Below are 13,437 nucleotides of genomic sequence, written 5' to 3' on the forward strand. Positions count from 1 at the left end.
ATATGCACAAATATAATATAATTTCATCCAGGAAAAAAATCAGCACCCTTAAGTAAAGCTTTTAGAGCTGAGGGAGATCATAGAGATTGTATCATCCACCAGAGGCCTGGAGAGATTTAGTGATTTGTCTAAGGTTAGGCAGATATTAAGTGGATATCCCAAATTTCAGCCTACACTTTTTTGAGCTTAAATCAAGGGAAGGCCCATTCTTATACAGCATGCATTCAGACAACATATTATAATGGTAATAATAATTTCAATAACCATCTTTACAGACCAGATGATGGAGACTCAGAGTTTGTGACTCACACAAGGCTACACAGGTAACAATATCAAGAGTTGAGGCCCAGTCTCAGTCCTGAATGTGCACTCTGTCCGTAGGACCAGCTGCTTCATCCATGAGGACTAACATGACCACAGCTGGTTTACTATTCTTGAAAATTAACTAATTAATTCTTAATAACATCAATTGTAAACAATCTGCCAAATTATTAAAACATTACCTTTTTGCCTATGTAGGCCATGGATTCAAGATCATGAAGTTAAAATCAAAATCAAATAGTGAAACTAAGAAGATGAGAAGGGACTATTAAGCCTGCTGCTCTGTAAATTAATACTTTGAGGTAAACTAGAAGTATTGAAAATGACTAATGTTTCATTCTGTTTGAAAGAGAAACTCCCAAATGTTAAATACTACCCTACATTTTAAGTTGAAAATTCACTGTAAACGGATTGAATGATGATGACACTGAGTACTTTGGGGGAAGATAACTACAGTCCTAGTAGCAGCGTCACAGCAAAATATTTTAGATGTACCAGATGAACTAGCTACAAAGCAAAATGAGGCCATATGATGTTTAACTGTTCGGAAACTTCTTTTATTAAAAAAGATTTTAAATATTAATGCTATTTTCAATACAGGTGTGATAACACTCAATAAAGCATGGTGTACTTAATATTGTGAACTTAGGAATATAACAGTCCATCTGGCTCCTGCCCTCTCCAGCCTGCACAACATACCCTAGTAGCAAAATGCATATGCCCTTTTAAAAAATAAAGAGGCCTTGGACAGTTGGGTGAGCAGAGTAGGGTAGGGTGAGGAAAGTGCTCTTTCCTGAATTACTCATGCTTTTGGCTTTGATTTCATTGAGTAAGATCAATTCTAAAAGAACTGAGACAAACTCTTCTATGCTCCACAAGCGGAGGGAGAAAAAAGCTTGTCATTCACAAGCAGCTATGGACAAAACCAGCGGCAGAGTACAGGGGTTAGGGAAATTAGGGATAAAAAATAAAGTTGGAGTAAAGTGCACAGTTACTGTCAAAAATATATTATTTTCATCCTAAGAAAATTAAGAGAATTTTATCTAATGAACTAGATTGCTGACCTTTTAATACATTTGGTTTTCATGGAACATACAATCACCATCGGACATAAAAAGACTAGTTTGCTTTTTAAAAAAAATTGCTTGGAGTTATATGTACAGGAATCTTGCGAACGCAATTCAAGGATAACATTCTGCAGCTCTTTGGATATTGAATGATGTCCTCGGATCAGTCCACAAAGGAAAGAGGGACCTGTTATTGCACGGATTCAAGTGGGAGCTTTTCCCGTTTCCTCTCCTTTCCCCTCCTTGCTCCCTCTTTCCCTAAGTGCCAGCGCTTTCCAGTTCTCCTTCTTCTACCCCCATGGCATGAGACCGGGAAATCATGAAGAGTTTCTCCTTGTTTGTAAACTGCCTCTGCACCGGCTGAGGTGGCCCAGCCGTGGGTGTCTCTTGGCTGGCACCCTCCGGGACGCTCTGCTCTGCACCCGGGGCGGTGGCGGCAGCACAGTCTTGCCTTTTACTGGCTACTGCGTCCATGACTGACTCCAAGGAGGTGCCGGCCTCCCGCAGAGGGGTGTAGCCCTTATTGCTAATGGATGGGTCATCCGACTGGGAACTCCCAGAGTCCCGCCTGGCAGGGGGAGAGTCCTCCAACGGCAGGGGAGGCGAGGGGGAGGCGGCCTTGGCTAGAAGGCTGGAGTCCAGGTCCTCGCTGCCCGGGGAGGGCGGAGGATCGGGGGACGACGGTGCCCGGTAGTCCGGGAGCCCGCTGGTGCTGCGGCGCCGCAAGGCCGCATACCGGCCGGTCCTAGGCAGGCGGCCGCCCTGCCCCCTGGCGGTGCGCGCCGCCACCGCGCCCTCGGGCTCCTCCTGCTCGCCGTGCGCCCAGCGCGCGCCGCCCTCGGCGCCGCGGAGGCTGGTCAAGCTCAGGTCGAGCTCGCCCCGCGGGATCTCCCGGGAGCCGCGTTCCCCGGGAGGCCTCTGCCAGCTGCAGCTCGCGCCCTCTGCGTCCCCGTCCCTGTCGCGGTCCCCTTGCAAGGGTAGCAGCGCGAAGGCGCTCAGCGAGGAGCCCACGAGGGAGCTGGCGGTGCTCTGGCGCCCCCAGCTCTCGGGTGGGCTGCAGCGTGCGGGGCTGCTGCTGCTGCTGGCGGCCGCGGTGGCGGTGGCGGTGGCGGTGGCGGTGGCAGTGGCGGCGGCGGCGGCCACGGCGGCGGCAGCTGCGGCCCGGCGACGGCCAGCCCCGCCCGAGCGCTCGCGGTAGATGCTGTACACGGCCTCTGCCAAGCTCGGGGGCTCCCGCGGGCAGCGCGGGGACGAGGCCAGGTCGGGCGGGGACGCGGCGCCCCTCGCGCCGCCACTACCCAGCGCCGCGGGGTGAGGCCACGGGCCCTTAGCCAGCATCGCCGCTGCTCCGAAGGCGTCCCCAGCGCCGCAGCAGCTCCCCGGCTTCAGCTCCAGGCTCCGCGACTGCACGTAGCTGAGGAAGCCATTTAGCGGCGTGGCCCCGGAGGGGGCCGAGGCTGACGAGGAGGTGGCTGCGGCCGTGGCCGCAGCTGCGGCGGCCGCCAGGTCTTTGGCGCGGAGGCTGTGCACGTCGATGACGGTGGAGTAGAGGTCGCGCAGGTTGATGATCTTGGTCTTCTTGTCCCGGTTCTCGTGGAGCACCGCGTTGGCGCAGATGAAGAGGAAGATGCCGATGCCCATGATGAGGGGCCCGAAGACCTTAAGCTTGTCAGAGTGCAGGTAGCCCGAGAAGACACGGAAGAAGAAACCCACAGACGTGGAGGAGGAGGAGGAAGGGGCGTTGGGCCGCGCTGGGGGTGTGCCCCTGGGCGCGCCCACGGAACTGGAGTTGGCACCCTCCGGAGTCCCCGAGTGGCTCCTGGACCGGTTTTTGCTGCCACTGTTGCTGCTATTGGCCGTGTTTGGGACGCGGTGGCCGCTGCCCGCGGGCGGCAGCTGCTTACCCCCCTCCTTACTGGCCCCATTGGCCTTGGGCCAGTAGCCCACCACCGCCATGGCTATGCCCACCAGCAGCACCAGGATTCCGCAGAGGGCGATGAGCCCCGAGATGGAGCACAGCTTCAGCTTGCCCTTCACCACCACCACGTCGTTCTTGCGCCTCTTCTTGGCTTTCCGCTTGCGCTTGGGGATCTGGCTGGGGGGGCGGAGGGGATCCTGCTTTCTGGCGGAAATCCTCAGCAGGCCACCGGTGGCGATCATGGCGAACTTGTGGAATGCGGGACTAGCCTCTGGGGTGGAGGCTTGTGCAGGGGGGGCGCCAACTGCCCACTAGCTGCTCCGCCACCTCCTCCTGCTGCAAAGCAGAGGAAGACAGTCAGAGGGTGTGGGCTTGGCTGCAGCAACATCCCAGGCGCTGCAATTGCCCTGCTCCCAGATCCCACTCCATGTGTGCCCCCACCCCAGGGCCTTTACCCACTAACCCAAGGCTGGGGTGGGGTAGATATTAGGGAAGGGAAACGTTGTTGCAATAACTGACAGGCGGTGACAAAACAATCTGAGAGAACCTCCTCTCCCCACTCCCCAGCCCATCCCTCCACACACTCCCCGGCCTGTTCATTTCAAACCCTCCTGCTTGGCAGTCAATGGAGTTCCAATCATTAATTAAAAACTACATGTGCGGACTCAAAAGTAGTGGTCGAGGACTTTCCCGGCAAGAGCCTTTCCCTTAGTCCTGCTGGAATCAGATTTCCCAAGGGAGTTGCCACAGGCGTTTCAAGTCTCTAAGCTGAGGAATCTGTCAATGTGGGGCCCAAAGTCACCAGAACAGTCAGGAAAGTTACTACTGTATGAAGACAAAGGACTTCATTTCACTGGATGAAAATTAAAGGTCAAAATACTGGTAGGCAGATGGTTTATTTACTTCAGATAATTACTAGAAAGTTCATTTTTGGGAAAACATCAGAGATACTGCAATACTCTGACAATCCCTTGACAAAGTTGTCTCCCATCTATCCTTGTTCCTACAGCTGAAAACAAGCAGATCCCTCTCACAGCCTTCTCTGCATCTCCACTCTGCAACATCTGGACAGCTTCTTGGGGTGGAATATTTAGTTTTAGGTAACTGGTTACATAACTGAGCTCTTCCTTCTGGCCTTCTCTTCTCCCTTGGAGGAACTCCCTTAAAGGTATCCTGTGCTAGATTTCATCAGGGAATTTGAGAAGTCTCCTGGAATCTCCAAGAGAAAGATATTTTTTTCATGTGGGAAAATTACAATCTTAAAAAAGAACAACACTCTGCCATAATAGCTTTCTGACCCCTTATTAATGTGCCAAGAGCACTCTACAGAATCCCAGTATTCAAATGAGTAGGCAATTAACTAGGTAAAGCCCTCTACATAATAATGATTTGTAGAATGACATTTCTCGAACCAAAGCTGTTTTCTTCATCTTTTTCTCATGAGGTCATTTTTAGGAAGGGAAAGTGGCAACAGTCAATACACTATCCTTAGGAAGTTTATTTAGTTGTTTGTAATAAAGCCTAGGTAGGTAAATTCACAGATGCGTATTTGTGGTTATCCGGCAGCTTCTAAAAATTTCAGTCCTGCTGTATCCCTGGAGTAAAACATTTTCTGTTCCATTGGTTGTGTCCCCTCCTATAACAGAGTTGCTGAAATTAAGGGCATTGTATGAACTGAAAGACTTAGATATAACTCTCAAGCCTTTTGGTATTTTCTTCCTTTATAAGATAATTCATATTTTAGAATAAATTACCCTTGGAAAATGTGAGACAACTTAGGTAGAATTTTGCTTTTAATTGGTGGTTGAGTAAAAAGCTGCTTCCTTTCATTACATCAATGTAAGGCAGGATCTTTTCTCCATCAGTGGGAATGCAAATGGTAATAAGCTCTCTACTATGTTTGCAAATCAATATCTCTTTGGAACTTAGGTTTCAGTGAAGAGAAACACTAGGTAGGTCAGAGAGGGGTCAGTATAGAGACTACATCTATAAACCTTTTAAATTTTGTTATAATAAAGAGCTGCACCAGTAAGTACAGATTTTTTTTTTTTTAAAAAAACTTACTATCCATCCATAGCCCTCCAAAATAAACACATTTATTATGTAGATGTAACATAAAGACTGTTGTTTTAAGTGATCACTGGACTCCAGCATCCTAAGTAATCTGGAGACCTGTGGTTATCTTAAGAAGGCTTTAAGGACCAGACATTTTAGAAGCAAATCCATACTCAGTTGGCAGAGTGGTTTTCCCAGGAGAGAAGGGCTAACATTTTCTTGGCCATTGGTCAGGGGCACCAAGATGCTGGATGTCTTCCGGGGAGGAAGGCACTCGCTTGGATTTCTCCTTGGCAAAGCAGCTTTGGCTCCGGTAGAATGTAAGGAAGGTTGGAATGGATTTCAACAATCGTTTACATAAGATCTTTAAAATCGGCTTAATAGCTAGTAATTAACTCCCTGGTTTATTATTCCTTCAACTCTATTCAAAGCTGTACTCCTTTTTAATGTATCCCATCTGACATGAAATACTAACAAAGGTCAGATGCCACAGAAGACCCACCTTTGAGGCTGTCCTTTATACCTAACGAGAGAAAACAAACTTAGCAGTCGAGGTTGGCCGCCCTAGCAATTTACTGCCTGGTGCTGGTCTTACCGTGGTTCAGGAATGGAGGATGGGGGAAGCCAAGGAGGGATGTCTAAAAATACAACTGCTTCCAAGAGAGACATTCAAGTTCTCCGCTCATGATGGATTAAGCCCCACTCGCTGTCTGAGGCTCAGAGCCCACAGGCTGGGAGCGCTACGCTGTGCCCTGCACCCATCCCAGGTCCCCGACCCCGGGCCCTCAGTGGCAGGGCAGCGATCCCCTTGCCCTTCCTTTGGGTCTGCTTATTTATGTTGGAGTCACATGAGTGCAGCAGCTGGGAGTCCGCCTCTGAAAAGAAGACAGGCAGGAGCGAAGTGAGGGCAATCCTGAACTCGCTTTTTCTGGGCAGCTCATCCCGTGTGGCCCGCCCCGTTAAAAGCCTCTCCCGACACCAGCTCGGGGCACCGGGGCTCGGGGAAGGAGCGCGGGGAGGGGCGGCTCGGGGACCGGGGACTGGCAGAATTGCTCAAAATGGCAGCACTATAAGCAAACAATATCGCTCACTTACCCGGGGAGAGCGGGGGAGCTCGGGGCCGGCGAACAGGCGCTCGGGCGACACAAAGGAACCATGGAGAAACTTTTTCAGCCCGAGCCGACGACGGAGCGCAGGGACAGCGCCTCGGGGCCCTCCATCGGAGCGCCGCTCAGCAGCCCAGCGGGGGCGAGCGCCCGCCCCAGGCTCGCAGCCCCCTCCGGCGCTGTGGCGGGAGCCATTTCCAAGAGTTTCCAAGAAGTGTCAGGTCCTCCGCATCCTGCATCCTGCCTGCGAGCCCTTCTCTCCGCCGGCGCGCCTCCTCGCGCTCGCGGCGTCCCCTCCCGCGGCGCTCCCGGGCGGGCCCCCGCGGCCGCGCAGCGCCGGCCCTCGCGCCTCTTTTGTGTGGCTGCGGCGCGCGGGGCTCCGCCGGGTGGAGTTGAGCCCGCGGCGGCGGCTCGGGGCGGCCGGACTCGCCGCTGTTGCTAAGAGACCGGAGCCATGACACAGGGAAATCGCTGCAGGATGGCAGTCGGTGCCCGGCCGGCTCGGCGGCTCGGGGCGCCCCCGCCCCTCCCCCTCCCGGCGCCCCCCGCCGGCCTTCGCCGCTTCCCCCACTTCCTCTCCCGCGGCCGCCCGTCCCTTCGGAAGCGCCGCGTCCCCGAAGAGGCGGCGGCGCGAGGGGAGGCGGAGGCGGCAGCCAGCGCGGGGCGCTCGGGCCGCGGGGCCGGCGGGGGGCGCGGGCGCGGAGGGCAGGGCGCGGGGCGCTGCGGCCGCGGCCTTTCCGTCCCCGGGGGCGCCCCGGGACCGCCGCCTGCCTCCGCCGGCAGCTTTGTTCGCTCTTCGCGCAACTACCTGTCTGAGCAGCGGGCCGGAGAGGGCCTGGGGGAAGGCCCGCCTCCCCGGGAGGGTCTCCCCATCCGCGTCCGAGGGACGCCCTGGGGGAGCGAGGGGCTGGTGCCCCCGCTTCGTCCCTCCCTGCCGTCTTCTCGCTCCTCTTTTATGGCCTCTACTCTTCGACACGACACTGCCTAGGCTGTTTCCCTCCTCCCCCCGGGGAGTTTGCGGTGTGGACGCCCGGCGAACACAGTAAGTTGTCCCCCAGCGAACTCGGGCCACGGCGCAGTGGAGCCGCCCGCGCCGAGCTGGGCGCACCGCGGGACCCGTGGAAGCCTCTGTCTGATGTTATCGCGCTTCAGCCGAGCTGGGCTTTGTGACCGGCCTGATCGGACCAGGCGTCTCCCCCGGACGCGGGCGGCTGGGGCTCCTCAGCTCCGGGGCTCTCCTTGGGCAGCCCCTCCAACGCCTCCTCGGTGCGGTCACCAGCAAGCACTGAAGGGAAACTGTTAATTCTCCAGGAATCGGGGTTAGAATCAAAGAGGGGAGGTGGGGGTAGGGAGGATGTCCAAACTCCCTACGTCATTTGAAAAAAGAGAGAAGAGAAGAGAGGGGGAGAGAGATCCTGTTTTCTAGCTCATCCCTGTCCTCTCAACTGTAAAGTAAAAATGACAGGGAAAAGAGAATTTCAAAGTGGAATTTCCCCAAGGAGTATTGAGAAAGTAAGAAAGATTTCAATTATCTATTGAAATGAGGCAGCCAGGATCCAGGAAGAACAGAACAGAAGAGCAGATGAAGCAAGCCTGTCTGAAATTCTGGATCCAGACAGAAATATTTTGGTGGTGCTGCTGGTGGTGGTGGGTGTTGTATATTCTGAGCTTTGCTGTTTAGGGGTCCACAAAACCCACACAGGAGGGCTCCGTTGCTCACAGCTACAGTTACAAGATTGTTCTCCACATGCACAGAATTCACTTGTGTGTAAACCTAGAGCACACTGTCCTAAAGGAACAATAAAGATACACAATTTACAGGTTCGGTGATATAAATGTGGACAGTGATCTATGAGGTGGGAATAGAGACGGTGGGAGGCGGAGGGGATGGAGGAGAAATGTTTCCTAAAAGGCAGCCCTGCACTTGCCCGTTTGAAAGGTGGCCTCTGTCACCCTTGTCAAGCAAATAGTGAATCTGGATTATGAACAGAGTGTTCAGAACTCATCTCTTTCCCCGTGTCTTTTCCTGCTCAGATTCAGAATATTAGAAAATAAGCCACAATAAAGGGAAAGTTTGAAATCTCACATTGGATTGTTTCCTTTTAGAGAAATCACTGCAAGGGAGAAATAAGTAAATCTGTTTGTTATTTTCTAAAGCCTTTGGCTCTGAACTTCCAGATCTCCTGAATCCCAACGAAATCTGGTATTTCATACAGTGATTGGACCTGCGGCCTCATTTCATTACACAGCTGGCTGCCAGGGGCCATGGGTGGCAACTCCTATCCTCTGTTTGTTGGGCTGTATAAACAGGAATAATAATTACAGAACTTCATTAGGATTTTAGGTGGATTAAGCCATTAATAGTTTCAAGTTTCTGTGTAAATTATAGCCATCATTTGCACATTTAAAACTCATTTCAGGGATTTGGAGAAAAGAATCCTTTTCTAGGCAAAGGGCCTTGGGACATAGCTAGTTTTTTCTTGCATTGATGATTGCAACAAAATTTATGGTCTATTATTGAAAGGCTTCCTTCCAAACTGAGCTCTTTGGAACTTTGAACTATTCCATTTAACCTGAGTGTTATCACATTCAGTAATTTTCTCTGTTTGCAGCTCATAGTATCAGAGGAAATCAAACAGATCACATCTGTTTCCAGTGGAGTCCTTTATCCTCTCTGCAATACAGTAACAATATATATTCCCAGGGGGTTTCCAGTTATGTAGAGTTGTTTTTAAGGGAACAATGATACTCTTGGCCTTTCTGGAATTATTTTCCTTCTGATTTCACTGGCCATTTCAATTTGGATGATTTCTGAGATTGTGGGACACCACAGTCACCCTGCCGAGGGCTGAAGGGCTAAGGCTACCTAATCATAATAATTCACTAGTGCCTCTAGATCTCAGAGCTCAGCACAGCATTCTGAATATGTAGCAGGGAGAGTAATGAAGGCCTTGGGAAAAAAAGAGAAGAGGAAAAAGATTAGCTTAGTTTAGTTGGATTAAATTCTGACCTGTAACCTTTCATTTGCTCTTTCTTAAAAAGAATCCTTATATAATTTATTCAGTTTCATAATTTATTCACAACTCATTTACTTCCCTGATCATTTCATCAACCTAGCCTGGCTCGCCTGCCTGTGCTCAGGGGAAGACAGTGGGCTGCCAGGGCCCACCCAGGCCCCTCTTGGACTCCAGGAGTGTGCCTGTAGGGGGATCAGGAAGTGGGAGACTGCAGTCTGCTTATACAAACAGCTCAGCAACTCCTACTTCTGCATACACCTTGCTCTCTGCATACTCTCCTGTTCAGGCTGGGTAGACAGGTAATTTAGTGTAGTGGTTTCTGGAAATAGTTTGTTCCACTACTCAACCACTTAACTTAGTTAAGTAACTAAATTACTTAATATTGTCTGCCTCAGTTTCCCTAACTGTAATGGGGATAGTGACACTAATACCTGCCACATAGCATTGCTGTGAGGATTAAAGGAATTTGGTTGGTATGAGCTAGTGCTTAGCACATGGCAAACAGTCATTAAACTCAGCTATCACCTTGTTAGTACTAACATCTCCCAGCCTGACGCCCTTATTCTCCTGTACCATTCATATTTTCCAGGATCTACATGGGACTGTATCTGCACTTGACATCTCTGAACTAGGGTTACAGGATCAGCTGTTGTGATTGGATTATCTCTATCCTCATGACATAGGCCTAATGCCACTCCAGAAAGCCTTCTCTGTGGGAGGGTGAAAATACTTTTTCAATTGCTACTTTGTTCATTTTGCAATTAACCAGGGCTCTTTAATTTCCGTTTGCTCACGAACCCAGATTTCAAACTCATGTCACTCTATAGCCAAATTAGAAATTGAAATTTGCAAAAACACAACCAAGAAGACATTTTTCAGACTGGAAGTTTGAGGATTTCACAGAAAGGACATCTCTATACAAGAGGAAAGAAACTGTCATCCCCAGATTGAAAACAGGACACAAAATCATCTTTCATTCCTTCTCTTTATTCCTTCTCTACCCTCATCATACATCTGCCAATAAAAACAAAATGACCAAAAAAAAAAGCATGACAAAAGAAAACAAACTAAGCATGCAACTAGAGTCACTAGATTTAGCAAATCAAAATATTGCATGGGGTACACTTTCACTAAAAAAAGCCACTTATGGTTTATCTGAAATTCAGAGTTAACTGGGCATTGTGTATTTTATCTGCATTCCCCACCACAATGTACCTTGATAGCTTCACAGTTTTTTCATGGCTCATATAAAGGACAAAAGAGCCTGATAAGACAGAAAATGTGAAACAGTGGGTTAAAGCCTCATTAGATTTCTTTTGGAACAGAAAAACAGTAAAAGAAAACACCAAGCAAAACCTACATGGAGCAATAGAACTTCAAAGCCCCAGGATGGCATTTCCAAGCTGGGCAGCGTTTGGCCCTGGGGTTTCTCATAGTTAGAGGTTACATGGTTTGTGTTTCTAGCCCGTCCCTATGGAAATCTGCAGTGCTAGAGGGACAGGTGCTTGCTTCTGCCTCTAGTCCCCAGAGTTCCACAAATGAACCTCTGAAGAGATGGAACGCAGCCTCACTTTCGAGAACTTCAGTGTTGAAGCCAAGGATAAACTCGTGTTAGTGTCAAGGTCATGAGCAAGCCTGTTTCTTGTATTTCAGAAAAATATCAAAGAAGTTCAAGCCCAAACGCTTCCACAACAGGGTACAGGGAAAAGGAATGATGCAAAATCTAAAAAGCCTTCCTTAAAACACATCAGACGGATCTTCTCCCTCCATTCCAGATCTATGGCATGTGGTAATGGCAGCCTCCATCTCTGTCTTCAGACCAATTCATTTATAATATTACAAATAACCACACTCTCAATTGGAGAACTACCAGGGCTTGTCTCTAATAAGTGGGTTCATTTTTGTGCATTCAATTTTCCCCAATAGCCTGAATTTTCTACCATTTTCCATCTACACCATCAAAGCTGAATTCTGTGCCTCACAAAATAATTGAGGTCTGAGATGAGAAACTAGAGTGTGTTGGCAGGTCTGAAAGCAGATCAAAGCTGAGCTTGGCAAGGGCTTTGCAGGGAAGGCTCCATCAACAGAACAGCCAAGAAGAGACCCACAGCTAAATTTGCCCTGTGTTCCCAAAGCATATCCTAAATGTCCACACCAATGTCACTTTTATTGTTGTGTATAATCTACGAGCACTGTGGACAGGTGACGTGTCCTACCGAGAGCTAATAGTAACTCACATGTCTGATCCCCTTTCAAAATTAGTTGTGATGTGAGTGGCTGTGTGTACACAGCAGGAAAAAGGAAACACAAAGAGCTAGTTTTCAAGAGTAAAGAAACATAAGATGCTGAGATTACTGCTTGGGTGAAAGATCTCTGATTCATCCAATAAACATTTTCTTAAACATCTCTTGTGTATCCTGCACTGTGATTCCTGCGTTAGTCACTCAACAGATATTTACTGTATCGCAGTTGTCATTGTAGGTGCTGGGGATGGCGTGGAGGTGAGCAGTGCCGACATGGTCCCCCTCTCTGGGGCTGGGAAGATACTAAGCAAGTAAACAAACAATCAAGAAAATTTCAAATCGTGATGAGTCTTGTGAAGAAATTAAAAAAGGGTATTGTGACTGATCAGAGGGGGTAACAAGGGAGGACAATTTATTGGGTATTCGAGGAAGGCCTCACCAAGGAATGACATTCCACTGAGAACTGAAAGCTGATCATTTGAAAGTATTCCTAGGAAAAGAAAATAATTAGAGGAAGCAATCTTATTTGTGTATGGTCTAGTTAGATTCATCAGAGCACCTTAGGAAAAAAAAGATAAAGATGATTGGAGGGAAAAAACTAGTCAGGGAATACTTCATGGATCTGGACACCCCACGTGACCCAATGTGGATTTGGGTAAGTGAAGGGAAGTGATAGGATTGGGCATGTGAGCAAGGATGACCTGGACATAACGTCTCTGATAGGCATCCTGACACACACACTAGGTGGCAGGGAAGACATGACGGCCCAGGTAGCAGGTGGCCAAGCTGACAGAGGTGGTAAGAAGCATAGGATGGGAAGGGGCCTGAAGGTACTCTAGCCCCCTGCTCTTCAAAGTATGGTCCAAGGACCAACTGTATCAGCACCACCTGGGAGCTTATTTGAAGTGTAGAATCTTGGGCTTCATCCCAAATCTGCTGATTTAGAATCTGCATTTTCACAAGGTGCTCAGGTGATTTGTGTGCGTATTAAACTTTGAGAACTACTGCTCTAGTCCAGTCATAAGATAACAGAACTTACATGATCCTCAACTTTGCTGTCCTTGGCGTGTGTGTGTGCGAGAGAGAGAGAGAGAGAGAGAGAGAGAAGGTTTTGCTTTTACATATGTGTTTCAAATAGTGAACCTGGATGTCTGTGACATTTGTGGCCAGACACATGTTTCTTACATAGGGCAGCAGCATGTTATTTTAACTCAAATAGAAGAGGAAAATTAAAACCTGGTAGCTTTTGCAGGTTTATGCAGCTGTCTAGAAAACAGGCTTGTTGGATTTGAAACCTGAATCCAGCTTTCTAGGAGATCAAATTTATTCTACTCTTGGATTTTGTACTCAAGTAACTTGGCCCCTTCTGGGCTTGAGATATTGAGCAAGTTACATAAGTCTCTGCATATAATGGTGTTGTCTACAAAGGGTGACTTGTAACTCCTCTCTTTCAAGGTAGTTGTGAAGAAGAAATGAGCTCATCGGTGGCAGCATCATGTAGTTATGGGGAAGGAGTGCATTGTTCCTCATCATCTCCACTGTCCCTACAAAGTCCTCCCCAAATGAGAAGATGGAAGGAAAAACTGAATACTTGCTATGTACATGTTCCCCCTCCAACTAAATCATCCTCACATAGAAATCATGGAGCTTCCACTGTAGACATTACTAGGGATATAGGCATTGAGGCCAGTCAGGCATTATTCAGATGTT

The 13,437-nt window shown here is 49.1% G+C and overlaps 1 protein-coding gene across 1 annotated transcript; it reads right to left on the reverse strand.

The window, feature by feature from the left end:
• Nucleotides 1-1,646: 1,646 nt before the first annotated feature.
• TMEM200C (transmembrane protein 200C) lies at nt 1,647-3,622 on the reverse strand. The gene has a single exon (XM_069467849.1). It carries the CDS (start codon nt 3,546-3,548, stop codon nt 1,647-1,649), a length of 1,902 nt encoding a protein of 633 aa, XP_069323950.1. The 5' UTR covers nt 3,549-3,622.
• Nucleotides 3,623-13,437: the final 9,815 nt, after the last annotated feature.

Source organism: Eulemur rufifrons, chromosome 5 (assembly GCF_041146395.1).
Source record: "Eulemur rufifrons isolate Redbay chromosome 5, OSU_ERuf_1, whole genome shotgun sequence".
In the NCBI taxonomy this organism is placed as follows: domain Eukaryota; kingdom Metazoa; phylum Chordata; class Mammalia; order Primates; family Lemuridae; genus Eulemur; species Eulemur rufifrons.